Source organism: Sturnira hondurensis, unplaced genomic scaffold (assembly GCF_014824575.4).
Source record: "Sturnira hondurensis isolate 20B ecotype Veracruz unplaced genomic scaffold, ASM1482457v3 Scaffold0000780, whole genome shotgun sequence".
Classification (NCBI taxonomy): domain Eukaryota; kingdom Metazoa; phylum Chordata; class Mammalia; order Chiroptera; family Phyllostomidae; genus Sturnira; species Sturnira hondurensis.
This window is the reverse complement of record NW_028073411.1, coordinates 18214378-18234312: the sequence shown is the minus strand read 5'-3', so window position 1 is coordinate 18234312 and position 19935 is coordinate 18214378. Positions and strand designations below refer to the sequence as shown.

The window sequence follows — 19935 nt, the reverse complement described above, 5'->3', positions numbered from 1 at the left end:
TAAGAAACCTTACCAGTATTAAAGGTTTAAGGAAATTCTTAGGCTGAATAATACTACCGAGAACAATGAGAGATTCAGTAGAACATCATTAATACAAACATGTGATTTAAATTTTGCTTTCATTGTAATAAGCTGGGGCTGAGTAGTGATGGGAGTCTGGACTCCGCCCCAGGCAACACGACCCAGGACTGTGCTCACGACCACAGTGACTGCCCATGGTGACGTGCCTTCCCTCTGAAGATGTGATAACACTCAAGAAATGCAAATGCAGGGGACCTTTCACTGACAGAAAAAAGCTACCCCTAGCATAAATTCAACAAGAAAGGTACACAGCACTCGAAGATTAGAACTTACAGTCGTGTGAAGTGGCCTAACACAAGGTCTGCCCAAACAGAAAGACGCAGCGCTGGGAGGCACAGAGTGCGTTTAACTCTCCCAAACGCAGCCTCCGAGCAGGTCCCACTAGAGACCACGCAGGGCTCTTTCAGTTGAAAAAATAATTTAAAAATATACATGAAATGTTCACTATCTGAAAACAGATAAGAAGAGTTTAAAAAAGCCAAAGACTTGTCTTTCCGGATCATCAGGACACACTGTAAAGCTGCTGTCCTCGAATCCACAAGGTGTTTGAATAGGAAAAGAAGAAAAGCTGTCCAGGTCAGGAGAGACAATCCAGAAACTGAATCCTCGAATCCACAAGGTGTTTGAAAAGGGAAAGAAGAAAAGCTCTCCAGGTCAGGAGAGACAATCCAGAAACTGACCCCAAGACTTCTGAGACTTTAATACACAACAAAGACGGTGTTTCAGTTAAGAAACAGGGACAGGACAACTAGCACAACTTCTAACAGAAAACACTACTTTGGGAAAATTACTAGGGACAAAAATGACTGAGGGTTAATACCTATATTCTACAAGTCCTACACATTGTCAAAAAAAAAAAAAAAAAAAGACGACTCAACAGAAAAATGAGCAAAACATAGGAAGAGGCAATACACAAAAGAGCAACTCCAAAAAGCAAATACACATTGTATGATGCTCACGCTCACTAGCAGTCAGGGAAATGGAAATTGAATGTAACTGGGGGCAGATGGTAACAGGTCGTCTCATGCATTCCTGGTAGAGCCATGGAGACAGGGGGTCCTCACTTGGTATCACCAGTAGGTTCTGTGGCTTTAGACACACACCCAACTGGACCCTGGCCTAACTGCTGCAAAGTTAAGTTTCGATGGCACTTGGTCCGAGTGACAACAGAATGACATTATCTGAGGTCCTGCTGTAGTTAGAATCTTCCTGGAAAGCAAACTGTCAACACTTACTAAAATTAAAAACAGGTGTCCCCCCTTTGGGAGTTGGGGGAGAGGCGGGATGATACAATGGGAGCAAAGCTGGGCCTCCGGGTGCCGCTGGTGTTTTGCTTCTTGGTCTGGGAGAGGGTTGCAGGGTGTTCAGTTTATGGGATTTTGAGCTATAAACTTGGATATATGTGCTCTGTGTGTGTATGTAACTTCAATAAAAACGACCAGATTTAAAGTATATAAACCATCTAACCAAACCACCTCACTCCTGTCTGTTTCACAGAAATTTGTGTAACAGTACAGAGGTTCAAGTCAGGGGTGTCGAACTCATTTTCATCGGGGGCCACATCGGCCTTGCAGCTGCCCTCCGAGGGCTGAAATAATTTAGGACTGTATAAAGGACTAACTATCCTTAACTGTTAGTTGAAATTACATCCGGCCCTTGAAGGCAACCACAAGGCTGATGTGGCCCCTGGTGACAGTGGGTTTGACACCCCTGGTTGAAATCGGACATTTATGGCAGTACTGCTTCACAGCAAAGGACTAAAAACAAAGCACGTGCCGATCAAGCGGGAAGTCGATGAATAAATCATGTCATGTCCACGCCGTGATGCGCGTCGCCACTGAAAAGAGTGAGTTTGAGCCACACCAGTCGACTTGAAGATAAAGAAATCAGTGAAAATACAATCCCATTTTTTAAAGATTTTATTTATTTATCTTTAGAGGGGAAGGAAAGGAGAGAGGAGAGAGGGAGAGAAATATCAATGTGTGGTTGCCTCTCGTGCGTCCCCTGCAGGGAACTGGCCTGCAACCCAGGCATGTGCCCTGACTGGGAACCGAACCACGATCCTTTGGTTCGCAGGCCAGCGCTCAACCCACTGAACTACACCAGCCAAGGCAATACAATCCCACTTTTTAATCAGTGACCAAATCTCCCCACTCGTGCTCACGAGTATGTTGTACACGCACAACGGCACAGTTCTTGCCCTGGTGCCCCCCTCGAACACAGAGGTTTGTGTTCAGAACAGTCACTGGGCCGTACTCTCAGGATCAATGTCTGCAGGCGAGTGAGGGCAGGACGGGGCCACAACGCAGTCGCTACGACGCAGTCAGCTGCTCTGCAGCTGACATGGCCCTGCAGAGTGGTCCCACTGGGTCTAGGGAGTGGGACCTCTATACCCAGCACCCACTGGTCACTGGGTGGGTTGCTCCTAGGAAAGCAGTGTGCCCTTGCGCCAAGCAGCTCTTTGCAGAGGTGAACCAGGAGGCTGTGTGTGAGCAGCTTGCCAGCAAGGCTCCCAGCCCCTGGGGAATAAATGGTTTATATCCCAATGGGCGGGTGAGCTGCGGGGCTGGACATCGGGCACTCACTCCAGTCCTGCACTACAGCTCACTGCCTGCTGCTCACAGCCACCTGCTTCCAGCGCATTCTGGAGCAGCTACTTCAGGACTCTGGTGACCTTCTGCCTAGAGAAAACTTAAAAAAAACGATGGCACTGCAGCTGGTCTCAAAGTTGCAAATGATATTTGCGTTCCTTCTAAGGAACCCACCTAAGGTCTCCTCACCCTGACTGAGCACCTCTGTTGGTCCCGGCAGCTCCCTGAGGGAGTGAACCAAACCCTCGTCCCTGAGTGATGTAAGCCCCTGGTCACTACATGCTTCTCAGCCACAGCTGATGTGTGTGCTGTGAAATTTGGGCAGGGGACCAAGAGGTGACCAATCACATCACCTCAGTGCCAAGTACATGCTTTCCTGCCCCCATTATGCAAAGCAGCCCTAACTTACAATGACCAAGAGGCTCACTGGAGCAAGAGGGAGATGACCTACCTTGCCTGCCAGTCTCCTCGCATAAGGAACTTGAACTGACTGGGCAGCTGGAGTTCAGAACTGAATGGTGTTCTTCCTGTGCCCCTGGGGGGCTGCCCCTTTGGGAGTCAGGACCACCTGCAGAACCCAGAGTGCTGATAAGCGGGGCCACTCCCACTTCTACCTTTTGGTCCCCAAACCCTGTAATTTTACAGTTGGGGGACACCGCCCTGGGTGGTCACTGATGTGCAGTGCACCCTGCACCCTGGAGGGCCCTGGTCCGTGGCTGCGGGGCGTCCTCCTCAGGCGGGCGCTAAGCTGCCTCTGCTGCAGGCCACTCCACTGCTCCCTCAGGCTGGCGTTTATGGGAGTGGGGCTGTGAGTGCGTGGGTCCCACGGTCCCAGGCCCACTAAAGCTCCTCTACTGTAAAGTGGGTCCCCACGCCTAACGCGACGCTATGCAGGGGTTCTGTGTCAGTGCCCCAGAGGTTCTATAAGCCCTGGGCAATGGCTCATGGAGGCCCTGCAAACCACACCTGGAACACGTGCCCATGCCGTTCGAGGTCCATCTCTGCATCCCTGGGGACACGAGGGGCTCAGTGCTGTCCACTTGCCAGCAGGTGCCTGGCTGCTCTGCTCACTGGATGGCACCACTGGGGACTCAGCATTCGGTCTGTGTTGGAGGGAGGGTTGGGCACTCAGTCGGCCATTCTGCTGGGCCCTCCCGGCCTCCACCCCGCCTGCAGCTCCTCCTTTAAAGAGCCCAAGGAGCCAGAACCAGGACCCCAGGTGACAGGCTGGTTGACACCAACTGGCCACTCTGAGCTTGCCTCTTCCTCTGCACTCCACCTGAGCTGCTCCCTGGGTCTGCTAATACCATAATCTCTAGGCTCCTCTACTCCACATAGCTAACCCCATTACTAGTTAAACTGATTTAAATGTCCCCTGACCAAATGACTGTACATTGCTGTTCCCTGACTGACCCACACACTCACACAGCTTCTTAGCAGGCCAAGGTCCTCTCCACCAGCTTACGCGGATTTCACGGCCAGGAGGGATGAGATGGCAGCTTCTGAGGGAATATGTGTACTTTCTTAAGACAGAAGCCTCTTGTGAGCGGGGTGGGGCACTAGCCTTTAACAGAGGAGCAGCCACTTCTGCAGGTGCCAGAGGTATCTGGGATTCAGGGTCTGAACGCACCAACACATGCCTCAGGGTCCGGGCCCTCTTCCTGACCAAGCCCCCGGCCTTGAGGTAGCACACCTGCCAGGGCTGAGTAGGGATCCAACCCTCTGGAGTTCAACCAAATCTCAGGACTGTAAGTACTGGCCTGTGGCTGCAAGTGGCCTCTTTTTAGGCTACCAGGGAAGCCCCGGGGTTCTCACATTCAGCCTTGAATTGCTAAGTAATCAGTCTCAGCCTTTATCTTTTTCCAAAGGACCAGTCATTCCCAGCGGTAGCCACCAATTCCATTTGTAACCGAGCCACTGGGTTCCACTGTCCGCTGCCTGTAAGGCCCGTGACCCCCAATGCCAGAGTCTCACGGGAAGGAAAAGGACTGTTTATTCAGAAGTTATGCAGGTTTAGAGTAACGGCAGCATTCTGCCATTAGATCCCATGCCCACCAGAAACAAAACACACACACACACAGTCCTGCCCCCCCTTGCCAAACCAGGCCAGTCAGCAGTATTGTCTCAGGAAAAGAAACAGAAGTCTGCGCCAAGCTGGGCGGATTCCTATCTGAATTTCAGCTCCTTCCAGTCTTCCGTGCTCGGCTGGGCTCCAGCTCTTACCCCAAACCACACCCTCACGGCCGGCCCAGGGGGCCCTTCTGCGCCCTTCAAACTGCGCGGTCAAGATGGCAGAGCTGCTCCATACTCAGGAGGCTCTCCTCCTTCCCAAGCTACGTGGTCCAACAGTGAGCGCGCGCCTCTCCTGGCTCTCCTCCTCTCCTCCCCACTCGGTCCAGAGCTCCGGTAGAGCCAAGGGCGGACTGGCTGCCGGTGCCTGGGTTTAAATCCTGGCGTAGATGCTCCTTCCTAACCCCATTCCCGACTCCTCCCACACTGGGTTGCACCTGCCAGTAGTCTTGTCCCCCCTGACTTTCTCAGCTGCCATTGTTAGTCCGGGCAAGCATGGCCCCCAAGAGGTAGAAATCACCTCAAAGCCTCTCTTGTAGGTGCAGCAAGCCCTTCCAGCTACATTAGGAGTTAAGAGTCATGCCCATCTCATCTCCCTGGCTTCCAGAGGGCAGGTACAGCTACTCCACACTACCAAATGCTGGCCAAGTACTCTAGATGGGCAAAGGAACTCCCAAAGCCCTGGTCCACTTCCCCTTCCCCCAGCCAGGCTGTAGAGGCTTTGCGATGCTCTTTCTCTATTGGGCAGGGGGACTTTTCCTGTTGAGGGAGATCCCTGGCCCAGACACCCTGAGTTCTGGACCTCATTCCCCCACTTTTACACATCATCTTCTATGCAGTACTGTCCCAGCAGCCCAGGCAACAGCTTCCACTGGCACAGACCAACCTCCTCTAGTGACAATTTTAACTGCACTGCTGCCACTTGTGTCCCAAGTACAACTGTGATGAAGGCACCCGTGCCAGCCTACGGGAGGGAGGCCAAACCCCACAGCACCACAGCGGCTCTCCCCAGCCCAGTCCGGCACCAGCTGGGGCACCGGCTGGAGCAGATTGGGTTCCCTGGGAATCAGACCCAGCTGTGCTCTAGGAAGTCCACCTCGGCCTTCGGGGGAGGGGTTGGGAGCAGGGCAAGTTAAAGCACCCGGAACATTTACAGTAAGTTCTCTAAACGGACCTGTGCTGAATCAAATGCACTAATTCCGTTGAGATGGAAACAATGTAGAAGCATTGCATCGTGATGATGAAAGAAGTATTTAAGCAGAACCTTGAAAAACACCGATTTCACTCCGCTGTGAGTGGAGGATGGAAAAGAAGGGGAGGTAGAAAGTTGGGAAATGCCACAGGCTCAGAAGTCACATCTGAACCGGGCATGAAGAGGGAATGTGGGGCAACATCAGAGTATAAAGGGCAGGCAGGGCCAGCTTGGAGGAAGAGGGCTGCTCGCGCAGACTAACCTCGCAGCAAGGACAAGAGCTCAGCTAAACCCAGCAAAGACCAGACCAAAGGGACAACAAACTGGAGGCAAACAGCCATTAGGAAACGACTGCAAACCCAAGGGCAGAAGGCAGCCTGCACGGGGCAGCGCAACTGAGACCCAACGCCTGGCCACGTGTGCTGTGGTTGGACACAAGAGCTGTTTATTGGGCAGAAGTACAAATAATATGTTTATCCATATACTCTTGATTAGAATGAATATAATCAAAACATGTTTTATCATTTTGTTATCTATCCTTAAAACTGCAGAGATCTCCACGAGATAGGAATAAATAAACATTTCACGTAACCCTGGCTGGTGTAGCTCAGTGGATCGGGTCTGTGAACCAAAAGATCGCAGTTCGATTCCCAGTCAGGGCACATGCCTGGGTTGCAGGCTAGTTCCTAGCAGGGGCCAGTTCCCAGCAGGGGATGCACCAGAAGCAACCATACATTGATGTTTCTCTCCTTCTCTCCTTCCCTTCCCTTCTAAAGACAAATAAATAAAATTTTTAAAAAAACCATTTCACGTGAATCAATCAGATTTTAACAAGTATCTACCTTCAAGGGGCCCAGACTCTTAATTTGCAATGTCTGTAAAAATATTTTTATTTTGCCCTGGCTGGTGTGGCTCAATGGATTGAGTACCAGACTGTGAACCGAAGGGTCACCGGTTCAATTCCCAGTCAAGGGAATGGGTATGGTTGGACAGGTAGGTCCCCGGTTGAGGGCACGCAAGAGGCAACCACACATTGCTGTTTCTCTCCCTCTCTCTAAAAGTAAGTAAAATAAAATCTTAAAAACAGATTAAAGTATTATTTTACTGGAAAATGCCATATTCACCTCTAGGCTCTATCAAGTTAAAATAAAGAACCTGGAAAAAAATATACTAGCAAACATGTTTGATCTCCATAGGTACTTAGACAAAACATAGATAGTTTCTAGTATGTGCTTTAGTCACACAAATAATCCTATCAGAGTACCAGGTCAGCCGACAATCTTGAAATCACCCTGAAAACTACTCCCCCAGTGTTTACCAAAGATGCCCAGTGGCATTACTGAACAACAAAACAACAGTGAAAACAGTGAAAATCCAGCTCAGATGAGTCTCATTCTGAACCCAGTGTACAGGCGTCTGAGTCAGGATAAGAAGCAGAACTACCAGTCACAGAAGACCCGACAGCACAACACGACACAATGGCTAAGAGAACAGCAAGTTCATTCCCCTCAGGTGAGTGGCCCCAGCTGGTGGTGCAGCTGTCCCCGAAGTCACTCTGGAACCCGGGTCCCTTCCAGCAGGCTGTTCCACAGTCCTCTGGGGCACCGCTATCATTTTCAGGGTTGGAAAGGAGGCACTTTGGGTTGCAACTGGAGGGCAGGCAAGAGGCGGCCGGCTAGGAAGCAAGCCGGATGTTTCCAGGCCTATCCTGGAGACGCCACGCACGCTTCAGACGGAACCTGCTGCTTGGCCACACCTGACCGTAAGAACACTGAGCCTCGCAGTCTGTGTGTCTCACAAAAGCAAAGGACACTCTGGTAGTGCAGCAAACATGGCCCTGGAGGCCTGAGGAGCAACACGAAATGCCTGTGATTAGGAAGAGAGAAGTGGTCGTCGCCACAGAAAATCAGGACAGCGGTCACTGCAGAGCAGGGAGGGGTTATCAGAGGGAAATTCTGCGGTGTTGGCAATGTAGGCGGTAGTGACACGTACGCCCTCTTTACACAAATTGTTAGGCTGTGGTTTTAGTTTCTGCGTCGTTCTTTTTTCACAGCAAAGAGTTTTTAAATTTCAAAAGATCAGTCTTGCAAGGAGCTTACACAGTCCAATCCTTACTTGGATGTGTATCTCCAGCTACTCCATTTGGTCTAAAGAGGAGAGCCCACAGTAACTATTAATGATGTCTGCTTTTACTTGTGTTTATAAAAGCAAGTATTTGTAGCTTATCTCCAATGATCTGAGTTCAAGTTTGATGTTTATTTGGTATGAAATGGCAGCATATGACAAGAGCCCACTAGGTTAAGGCCAGCATCACCTGCCAGGAACCCACTAGCAATCCAACTTCAGATCACATGCCTGTGAGATCACAACACTGGTGGGACTCATTGGCAGGCAGACTCGAAGGTGGCCGCATGACCCATGCCTCCTAGGACTCAGACCCTTGTGAACTTCTTCTCGAGTGTAGGTGGGACTCGGTAACTCACTTCTACACAACAGGAAGAAGCGACGGTAAGAGGATGTTTGTGACGATGCCACGTAACACTTTGACGCCAGTCTTGCTAGGGACGTGCTCTTGCTGCCTTTGACGCAAAGCTGTCTGCAGCCAGAAGGACGCAGAAAGGACTGAATTCTGCCAAGAACCGTGTTAGCCTGCACGCGAATGCTTCTCTATCTGAGCCTCAGACGGCGCTCCGGCTCTGGCTGCACCCACTCTGTAGCCCAGCAGAGGCCCCAGGAAACTCGGCCCAGATTCCTGAGCCAGAGAAAGAGACAACTGTTGTTTTAAGTCACTAAGATTGTACTGATGTTGTTACGTAATAGATAATTCAGAATCCTGGTGAAAATCCAAGATTTTTCCAAATCCAAAATACCTGACAAAAAAAAATAAAACTTCATCTTTTTCCATTACCTTCTCCATAAATTTAGGGTTTTCACAGGGTCTTTTAAGAACATGATGAGAGGTCATGAGACGGGCTGAGTGCCAGAAATTTTTCTCAACAGACACAATATAGTTACCAAAGGCATTTCATTATTATGATTATTTAAGGAAGTACATTCCCACCTGTCAAGTGAATACTGCTTTTATTTTAGAAAGCATACAGAATACAGGAGAAAGCTCTTTGATGTTTAAATTTTTACTCTTCTTTACTATTCCCCCCACCAGCTCATTTCCCCTAACATACTAAGTATGCAGTCCACACCCCAAAATTCTCACCGGCTCATTTATTAGTGACTTCTATGAGACACATAAGCAACAGATGCCTGGATATGAACACAACGAAATGTTAAGTGCCACCACACCCTAATAAACGCACTGCATCTGTAACAGCACCCGCACTGTCACCACTCTCGATTATTTCATCTCAGTGTAATTAACTCTACTTCACTCTGGAAAAAGAAACAAATTACTGGCCCTGACTTACAAATTCAAAGTAAAAACTACTTTGCTAGTTTTTTAAAATAAGGAGTTTGGAACATTTCAGTCCACTTGTGAGCACATGCACACTGGGTGCACTGATGTTTGCCCCGTGGGAGTTTATGCATTTCTCTGCACTGTAACACGTGTATTATCAAAGACACGTCCCCAGGCCACCGCACACAGCAGGCAGATACAGTCGTCTTCAGTGTCTGTGGGCCATCAGTTCCAGGACCCCCAGGACCCCCAGGACGACCAAGATCCGCAGACGCTCAAGTTCCTCACATGAAACGGCGCAGTATTTACATGCACGCCACACAGGCATAAAGGCGACAGCAGGGCATGCCTACACATCACTTCCTTTAGGTGGACTCAGCATAGTGCTGGGCACATGGCAAAGTCGTGTTCTGCTTTTATCCAGAACTTTCTGGGATTTTTCCATTTGGATGTGCAGTTGGTGGAACATGCAGATGTGAGACCCGTGGGCCGACTATACCGAGCACGGGTTCAATGAGAGCTAAGGCTGAAGCAACAAGCGCTGTGAGGAGGCCCTCTCTTCCAAGGTTGGATTTAAACAGTTGATCGGATTCTAAAGGAATGTCTGAGAGAAATGCCTGGGACGAGGGAGAGAGTGTCACACATTTTAAAAGCCACTAAGGGCCATGAGCACATGTAAGTTTAGGGAGCAGACCCCCAGCCACCACTAACGAAGTAAAGTGAGGGGAAGCTGGGCTGTTTGTAGGCAGGAGCTTCAACACACAACCTAAGTTCTACAGGGTAATTTTGCTGCAGTTCATCTTCAAACCTTAGTCTTAAGAATTCTGAACATCAAAGTAACAAAAGAAAGGTGCATAAATATTACTCACTCTTTTCATTCTCTCTCCAACTCTCAGCCTCCATTGAACTGCCTGAATGCAGAGCAGACATAACCTTCTGAGCAACACCGGAGAGTGGTATCTTACAGAGATCAAAGCCTACGAATGCCTGGTAATTTTCCATTTTCATAAAATCCTAAATATAAGATAAACATAATACCTATATATTAATTTTGAGACTTCAAAATAAGACACAATTTGAAATTTTTTATGTACTGAGACTTTCATAAAAATTACTATATTAACAACCACGAGAAGTCAGTTTTCCCTGTAACATATTGCATAGCAAGAAGAAAGCAATGGTTAGAGGCTCATTTGGGGTATTATGATAAATAAGTAACAAAGTAAAAAACCTTTTTTAGTGACCCAATTTCAAAGCAAGTGATTTACTCAAATACTACCCGAGCTTTGAAACAGCTGTTATAATCTTCAAACACACGAATTTAGGAACAAAACTATTTTAACTCACTTGCATAAGGACACAACCTGACACCCTTCCCGACACTGCTCAGCGGCACTGGCCCCGGGGCCGAGCAGGTGAAGGTCTGGAAGGAACAGCACAAAGCATCAAGTAGTTGGTCAGAAATCTAACATATCTGACACGAAACAGAATTCGCTCTTAGGCAAGACACCAGGTGACACTTCCACATTACTTCAGAAAATTTTTAATTTCTTTATTGCAAGGTAGTATAATAGGGGAAAAAGAAACAAAAAACTACCTGAGGAACTAATAGCAGAACTTAGACAAAGTTCTTTTAAAGATTTTTTTTCTTGAGAGAGAATCATTGATTAGTTGGTTTTTGCATACCCCCAACTGGGGACCTGGCCTGCAACTCAGGCTCATGCCCTGAACTGGGAATCAGCAACCTACTGGTTCGCAGGCTTGGGCTCAAGCCATTGAACTATACAAGCTCGGCTAGACAAAATCTTTGCTACAAAATTTTGAGACTTCGTAAATTTTTAAATAATGTACAAATATTAATTGGCAAAACATTTTTGCTCAATGATTAAAAAAATTATCAGAGCTCATCTGTCACCTACACATACCCATTTTGATAGTCATAGTTGAAAAATTCCATAAAGATCACCTATAATATAGTTTTTAGATATGAAGGGTGGGTAATATATTCTTGGAGCAAGAATATTCTTGCTGTATCTTTTCTCTATAAAGCTTACATGGTATATAATACAGGCTATGTATAAATCAAGCAATGAAGCAGCATTTAATGTAGTAACTGATAAATAAGCTACTTCAAGTTTTTTATACCAACTCTTAAAATGACTTCTATGCCCCAGCTGGTGTGGGTCAGTGGACTCAACACCAACCTGCAAACCAAAGGGTCGCTGATTTGATTCCCGGTCAGGGCACATGCCTGGGTTGTGCTCCAGGTCCCTAGTAAGGTATGCACGAGAAGCAACCACACATTGATGTTTCTCTCCCTCTTTCTCCCTGCCTTCCTCTCTCTAGAAATAAAATCTTTAAAAAAATAAAAGAATGCTTGCTACATTTTAAAACAAAATTTCTAACTGTCCAAATACTACACTTGTATCCCAGCTACTATAGTCAACATTTAAGTATTTTCACACCAAAGAAACTGATTAAAACAGCATTATGAGTCCCTTGAACCACCACTTTAATGGAATTTTGAAATTTCATTTTAAAGTTATTCATGTGTAAGTCACACTGAAATCAAATAACTGCTGAAGTATCTGACAAAAAATGAAAGACCTCAGACCCAGCCTATAAAATGAACAATCGCATACAGAGACTTGACATTTGTTGTGGTGTAAGAAAGAACCTTATGAGTCTCAAAGTCTACAAAAGAAAATTAGGAGGACACAGTTAGAGTAGCAGAATTTTATTTTACAGTCTAGATTTGGCTATTCCACGTAATAAAGTCTACAGCTTTAACAGTGTTGATTCAAAGGACTATGAAATTCCAAAATATTTAACAAAAAATTTCTATTTCTAAAAACAAAAGAAATTAGTAAAGGTACCAGTCTATTGAACAACATTTGCATTCTATAGTACAGTAGAACCCACCCCCGATCCACAGGGAATTCATTCTTAGACCCCTAGTGGATGCCCAAAACCAGAGAGAACCCGACACGCATTTTCACTTGAAGAACGTCACTGCTTCTCTTCACCACATCCAAGTTGCCAGCACCACTGGTCTTGCCCTTTGGGGCCACCAGTAAGTAAATTAAGGGTGACTTGGACACAAGCACCAAGACAACTACTAAGTGACTAACGGGCAGCCAGCACACAGAGTGAAGACACTGGATACAAAGATGATTCACGTCCAGGACTGGATGGAGCAGGCTGGCATTAGCTTTCATCACATTATCCACAATGGCGCACAATTTAGAACTTGTAAGTTGTTTATTTCTGGAATTTTCCATTTAATCTTTTCAGACCGTGGTTGACTGCAGGTAAATGAAATAGCAGAAAGCAAACCTGGAGATAAGGGGGCCGCTACTGTAGTACTTTTTCCCTGTGTGTAAAAAGTTACCAGGACCAAGTGCCACCAAGCAAATGTCCAAGTTGTATAAAGCACTGGTCCTCTAACATGAATGTCACATAAAGAAGAAAACAAACTGATGTGAAGCTGGAACTCATTAACCGTTCCACTGACCTCAAGTTTAAAATTTTAGGAATGTTTATTAGCTCTATTCTCTTCTTAATATGTAAAACATTACACATATGTAGTAAAGATGCAGTTTTAAGTAATTTTCAATCTTTGAGACCAACGGCCTTAACCTTTGATTTGTTTTCTAAATTCTCAACGATATTTTTCAGATAATCTTCATCTTTTAAAAAATATACATATAATTCTCTCTCCATTTGATGCAGTTTATTAGATGCCAAAATTTTTCTTTTTGTCTTCACATCGGCAAGAATATCAGTAAGAAGATGATTTAACTTATTCAGTTGAGACTCAACTTGATGAAATTGCTCTGTTAACTCCTAGAAAAAAAAATTGCTTTTAATGCCAGATCTCTATTTGTAACACCATCAATTATAAATCTTAAATGTAATTTACATGAAATTAATATAAGTGATATTCACACATTCACAGAATTTTATAAAACAATTATCTACTGGGTCAAGATAAAAATCAGTGACACAAGTTTTAAAAAACTAATCATAGCTACCACTTCACACCCATCTGGATAGCTACTAGATATTTTTTTAAAAGGAAAATAAAAGTGTAGGCAAGGATAGGAGGAAACTGGAATCCTTGTGTGCTGCGGGTGGGAGTGTAAGAAGGTGCAGCAGCTGTGGAAAAGTTGGACAGTTTCTCAAAAGGGTTAAACATGGAATTACTATAGGACCCAGCAATTCCACCCCCAGGTATTTCCCCAAAAGAAATGAAAATAGGGGCTCAGACACTTGGGCACCATACAGGACTTGTGCACAATGTCCACAGCAGCATTTTTCCCATATGAATGAAACTTATGGACACTATGCTGAGATGAGCCAAACACAAAAGAATAAATATTCTGTAACTCCATTTTATGAAGTATCTAGAGTGAACAAATCCAGAGACAGAAAAGTGGAATACAGGTTACTGGGGCTGGGAAGGAGGAGTGGGGATTGAAGGAGGCGGAAAAGTTATGGAAATGTATACATACTGGTCATGGTTTTACAACACTGTGAAAGTACTTAACACCACTGAAATGTACACTTAAAAATGGCTAAAGTTGTAATTTCTATATTCTATATATTTTACCCCAAATTAAAAATGAAAAATTTCTGCTTGCCAGAGTTTTAAAAATCATTAACCAACTCCTCACAAGCCTTCCTATTTCAAGGAAAGGTAGGCTAGTTATTCAGATCAGATTCAGATCAGTCCTCCAATAGGAAAAAAATGTAAAAGGCAAAGTATTTTAAAAATCAAACAAAAGCTTTCTGCCCTGCTGGTGTGGCTCAGTGGACTGAGAGCTGACCTGCAAACCAAAGGGTCACTGGTTTGATTCCCACTCAGGGAACATGCCTGAATCGGGGGCCAGGGCAGGTCCCTAGTAGTTGGGGGCGCGAGAGAGCCAACCACAAATTGGTGTTTCTCATCCTCTCTTTCCCCACTCTCCAAAAATAAACAAATAAAATCTTAAAAAATAACAATGAAAACCCTAAATAAAAACCCTAAAAGAAGCCAGAAACAAAAGAACGGTTAACACACAAAAGACAAGCCACAAAGAGGGAGTAAGAAATATATAGACATCTAAATAACGAACGATTGGCATTTAAAATAGATTAGTATCTCCTACAAATGATTTTTTTAAGGGACCTAAAACAGGAAAAGGAGATGAACAAGTAATTTTCAGAAAAAGCAGAATGGCCAGTAAACAACGGAAAGGAAGCACAACCTCCCTTCTAACCAGGGAAACGCACACGACACGGCCAGTGGGGTGTTCCTTTGTAAGCACAGACTGAGAGAAGCGTTAAAGCAGACAGCACTGTGTGATGAGGAGGACGTGGACAAACAGCATCTCTCAGGCTGGCGCAGTGCGGCTCCACTGCTCTGGAAAACCACCTGACAAATGCTGTGAAATGGAACCTGGGACCCAGCATTTCCATTTCTGAGTGAGAGTAAGGATGAGGGTGTATGCGTACATACACACGAATGTGCAACTAAGAGACATGAAACAGGACTATCCATGGCAGTGTGATCTACAATAGCAAAAACTGGAAATAACACAATGTCAACAAAATGGGTAAATCGTGGAGTTTCATACAATGGAATATTAAATATATAAATGAGCTACAGCTTTGTATATACCTACATGGATGAATACCAATATTATTAAAAAAAACAAAAGTTACTGAATAGCACATACAAAAATAATAGTATGTATATAAAGTTCAAAAATAGACAAAACGGAACAATATATAGTCTAGGAATATGTAAGTGTAATAAAATTACAAACAAAAGCAAGGAAACAATAAAACTGAGCACAGTTCTATAGCTCTACAGTAGCTACTCCTTTGAGGGAGGGGAATGCTCTTAGGAGGAGCCTGCTACCACTAAGTACACACAGTATCTTAACAATACAATGCCAATACTGTTTGCTAACATGGGTAAAAATATATATATGAGTGGTTGTATTATTTTAAAAAATTCTTAGCCTAGCATTACATTTTCTTGTATGTCTGAAATATTTTATAAATTTTGAAAACTTTGTGTACGCTATCAAAACTATCTGAGAAGTATACTTATATGTGAACAAAAAAAATGAGATTTTTTACTGTGGCAAGCACCCACCTGATCACTAAGCAACAGCTGGTTTCTTCCTTGATACAAAATATCACAAAGCAAGTCCACATCATTATTCAGTTTGGACATAAAGAAAGAATGTTCTTGAGCAGATATTGTCAATTGATCTTGTACTAAAGAAACATCTTGTTTTAATTTCTCAGCCACTTCCTCCAGGTTTCTATGGGTTATAAACAATTCCTTTTTCTTATTCTCTCCTTCTAAAAGTTGATAAAGCCTAAAATGAAAATAAAAATTAGAGGGTTAGGGAAAAAAATTAGAGGGGAAAAAATCCTCAAATCAGCCGTTTTCAAAATTATAATCCACTGTATTGGGGCATCTTTGTGCATAGCTAACGACTTAAAAATATTAATCTGCCTGCTGTTAAGCCAAGTAACTAAAAACACTACAACAAAAATACTCTTCCTAGAGAAATATACATTCAAATTATTGCATGTGAAGCCCCAATTTCCCTATATAAAAAATAAAATTTTCTTTACTTTAACTGCCATTAACCTACTTCAAACGAAGTACATTTCAGAGACACCTCCCAGGAAAACACCTTCACAGAATACAACTAAGTTCTGGCTGTTATATGAGGCCTAGGTCAAGTCAACCTGAGATGTAATTTTCACATTACATCTACCTATGCTAAAGGACTGTTGTTGATTTAGAAGAGATAATTTGCAAATATGAAAAATGTGTACAGAGTGAACAATAAAGAGCCACATAAACAGTAACAGCAGAGGTACCTATGTCTCATTTCATTTAACAACAAGGGATCAGATGATTTTCCTCTGGCCCTAGAGAAAAGTCAGGAGTAGGATCCAGATTTTTGAGGCCTCTGACTATTTTAGCCCTCCAATTGCAGGACCCCCCCCCCACACCATCAAATCGCTTAAGACACCCAGAAAAGGCAGGGAGATAGCACTCCTCCTCACTGACTCACCTGACTAGACACAGAACTGAAGTCTTCCCTCCACTGCCACCTTCTCCAAAGGTGGCATCAACTCTACACTAACCTGGACTCAACCTTCCTGCGGTAGGTAAACTCCTGCCCTAACTTTAAAATAAGCCATCCAAGAAATGGTGTTAAAGATGAGTAAGATCTGGTATATATTCATGCCTCCAACCCAACCCTCTCAGCTCTACAGAAGCTACTTCCACATTTAACATAAATGGTAAAGGGAAGAAAAAAAGGGGGGGGGGGAAGCACGTAAAAGTGGGAAAATAAAAAGGCCAAAAACAGAGTGCAAAGAATTTTTTAGCCTTCTCCAATTTCAGTTCAAACTCTCTCTAGCATCCTACAAAAGGCAAAATGACCACTCAGCACTGAAACAACGAAGCGCACCTGTGAGTAGAGTAATCCTTGGTGTCAATGGTGTTCCTTGGGTTTCTCTGCTGAGATACTGGTGGGTCAGCCAGCATTTCTAATCGCTGGTGGAGTATCGTGATACTTTGACTCAGTTCTTGAACCAGATTTTCGAGTTGCCGATGTATGTCCCGATGCTTTCTCAACTCGATCTCATATGATAACTGCAGAAGTTCAAATGATGCCTTTTGCTTTATCAGCTGATTTAAAACTAACTCTTGTCTTGCTGTATAATAGTCCTGCTTGGCAATCTGCAGATCAAAATCTCCCTTCACAACTGGCATATTCAACAACTGGGCATTCTCTTTTATCACGGCAGGCAAGGTGTTTTCTTTTACATGAGTAATTTGTTCTTCAAGTTTCAGAATACCAGTGTTCAAGCTAGATATTTTAGCCTCCAAATTCTCTTTTCCAAGAGCCTACACAAAGAAAGCGATTACATTTCACACTGTATGTATGAAGTTCAAAGTCTTAAAGTCAGTCTCACTTCCATTTTAGGCTAATAGATAACATGCTCAATAACAAAAAAGTAACTTCCTATCAGCAAAAGCCAAAGTCACAGGAAAAGTGCAGACCAAGTCAAGGGTAAAGCCAACTCGCATTGCTAGAATTTAACACTATTACTGCCACACATGTACAGTCCTGGCTACCAAACACAAAATCCTTGTCATACTTGTCCCAATTAGCAAAAATTATTAACACACTACTCAATACTATTTAATTTTGCTTTCGAAATAAAAACAATTTCTCAGTAACTATTCTGCCCATTCCGTCAGCTACTTTTGGCATTCTAGAGGATGACAGGATTTCGCACGTTATTCCAAAGTCTGTCTGTCAGAACTAATTTGGTGTTTTCACCCAGGTGGTGGTCACACTGTCTAGAAGGTACGCTCTCCAAGCAGCACATGCACCCACTCTCCCCGAGGGCCCGGCCCCTCGGACCTCGCAGAGGGCACAAGGGCAGAGGGCACAGGGCGGAAAACAGCCCCGCACTGAGGCTCGCTGCTTAGACAGGAAGCTCCTGCGTCTGTGTCCCAACCGACCCAAACCGAACCCAAAGTCCGGACACAGACACGCTTTCGTTTCAAGTCAGTGAACCAAGGCAGCGGGGCTCACGGGAAACGCGGACACATCGCCGACCAAGCACTGACCGCAGAGACGCAGTGCGTCCACCCCGCCCACGCCGAACTCACCTGGGTGGCAAGGCCGCGAAGGGTCTCCTCCGCCCACTCGATCCTCGCCTTCAGGCTCAGATTACCGGCCCGCAGGTGGACGGCCTGGTGCTGCGCGCAGATGAACGCCAGCTGCAGCCGCGCCATCTCCAGCCGCCTCCCCTGCGCGTCCTCTGGGCTGTCGCACACAGCCGGCGCCCGCAGGTCCACGAGCTGGAAGTGCTCCTCGCTGGAGCTCTCCACGACCGCGTGCACGCCCTGGAAGAACTGGGTCCTGGTGTAGCAGGCCAGCGCCGCGGTGCTCCTCTCCTCCTGGCCCAGGTACTGCTCCGAGGGGCACCGGTACAGAAACACCGGCGGGCTCGGCCCTGCGGCCGCGTTCGGAGGCGCCCCGAAGAACCGCATCAGCTGGTCGACCGCCCCCGCGGCGGCGCGCAGCGTGCCCTTCACCTCCCCGCTCGCGGCGCGCAGAGCTGCCCGCCCCCGCTTCAGCGGCTCCTTGGCCGCCTCCTCCGCGGCGCTCAGCCGCAGAGCCCGGTGCCTGGTGGCCGCCGCCAGCAGCCGCCGCTGGTCCCGCTGCCGCACCCGCAGGCTCCGCAGGTCCCGCAGGGCGTGCAGCTCCCGCTCCAGCGCCTCCTCCTCCGCGCCGCCCGGCGCCGGCGCCCTCGCCAGCGGGGCCGCGCAGGTGCGCAGCGCCTCCTCCAGCGCGGCGCCCTCCAGGACCGGCCGGCCCGACCCGCGGAGGCGACCGAAGGCCTGCACTTCCTCCTCCGACAGCACGTTCCGCTCGCTCACGCTCCCGCAGAACCACCGCAGGAACGGCTCGGCGCCGCCGGCCTCGAACAGCCAGTCGAAGTCCGCCCCGTGGAGCGACTCGGCCCGGGGGTAGCCGATTGTCCGCAGCGTCTCCACGAAGTCCTGCCCACAACTCATGGCCGAGCGCCCGAGTCCGCGACGTTCCGGGCGCAGCGCCGCACGCACACGGCCACTCACGTCCACAGGGAGGGCCGCCTTTTTCCCGCCCGCAACGACCTCTCCTGGGCGGGGAGAACACAGGCGTCAGGCCGGGCGGCGGCGCGGAGCGCTTCGCGGGGACGCGGAGCGGCGGCGGCGCGAACGGCCCGGAGCGCCTCCCGCCCCAGGGGGAGACCGAGCTTCCCCGGAGCCCGGGCGGCTCTCGACGCGGTACAACGGCCGCGGCCGCGCGCTGACCACCCGCCGTCCACTCGGGACCCGCCTGGCGCGGGCCAACCGGCCTGGCGGCCCACGACGACCCTCACCGGGGCCGGGGCCGGGCCGTCACTAAGCAGAACACCCCGCGGCGGCGCGACCCGCCCAGCCTCAGCGCGGGGACGGCCGCGCGGACCGACCGGAGCCCCCCGGGGGTGTCTTCCGCTCACGGCAAGTGCGCATGCTCACAGGACGCGCCCACAGACACCACCGACTCGCGCGAAGATCAACCGCTCAGTGCGGTCAGCACACGGACTGGCTCTGCGGAGCCCCGCGCGTCCACCCGCGTCCCCACCGCGCCTCGGGGCCAGCGGGGCCCCGCGCCGGCCTACCGGGCCCCTGGTCCGGGCTTCGCGACCCGCGGACTCTGAATGAGCCTTGCGGGCGCTCCTCGCGCTGCTGAAAGGAGTCCCCAAGGGCGCCCGGAAAAAAGAGGGGGCAGCAGGGGGCTGCCGCCGCTCCTACCGCTCTGCGCCGCCCAGAACTGCAAGGCCGGCGTGACTCACCTCAGCAAGGCGGACTCCGTTGCCGCTCCCTCAGCGGCCGCGGTCGCCGCGCTCCGCGCCGCTCGTCCCGCTCCTCGCACTGCCTCACGGGAGCGCGCCACCGCGCGTGCGCAGAGGACCCAGTCGGGGCTACTGGGCAACTGTTTTTGCTCGACCGCAGGGGCGGGCGACGA

General features: G+C 47.7%; 2 protein-coding genes across 3 annotated transcripts in view; both read right to left on the bottom strand.

The window, feature by feature from the left end:
* The window catches only part of POLN (DNA polymerase nu), a 103249-nt gene extending 83406 nt beyond the window's left edge, over positions 1-19843 (bottom strand). Inside the window, exons 1-2 of the mRNA XM_037046936.1 lie at positions 19763-19843; positions 10216-10360 (exon numbers count right to left, since the gene is read on the bottom strand). Coding sequence (XP_036902831.1) covers positions 10216-10354 — 139 coding nt within the window. The 5' untranslated portion in view covers positions 10355-10360; positions 19763-19843. The remainder of the gene's footprint in view (positions 1-10215; positions 10361-19762) is intronic.
* HAUS3 (HAUS augmin like complex subunit 3) lies at positions 12070-19836 on the bottom strand. 2 transcript variants are annotated; one of them, XM_037046957.1, is made up of 5 exons: positions 19763-19836; positions 18048-19063; positions 16834-17273; positions 15492-15720; positions 12070-13192 (listed from the first exon to the last, which is right to left on the bottom strand). In XM_037046957.1, the coding sequence occupies exons 2-5, from the start codon at positions 18957-18959 to the stop codon at positions 12959-12961; spliced, it is 1815 nt and encodes a 604-aa protein (XP_036902852.1). In that variant the 5' UTR covers positions 18960-19063; positions 19763-19836; the 3' UTR covers positions 12070-12958. The 2 variants fall into 2 exon arrangements, with proteins under 2 accessions (XP_036902852.1, XP_036902845.1); XM_037046950.1 differs by lacking the exon at positions 19763-19836 and having other exon boundaries at positions 18048-19337.
* Positions 19844-19935: the final 92 nt, after the last annotated feature.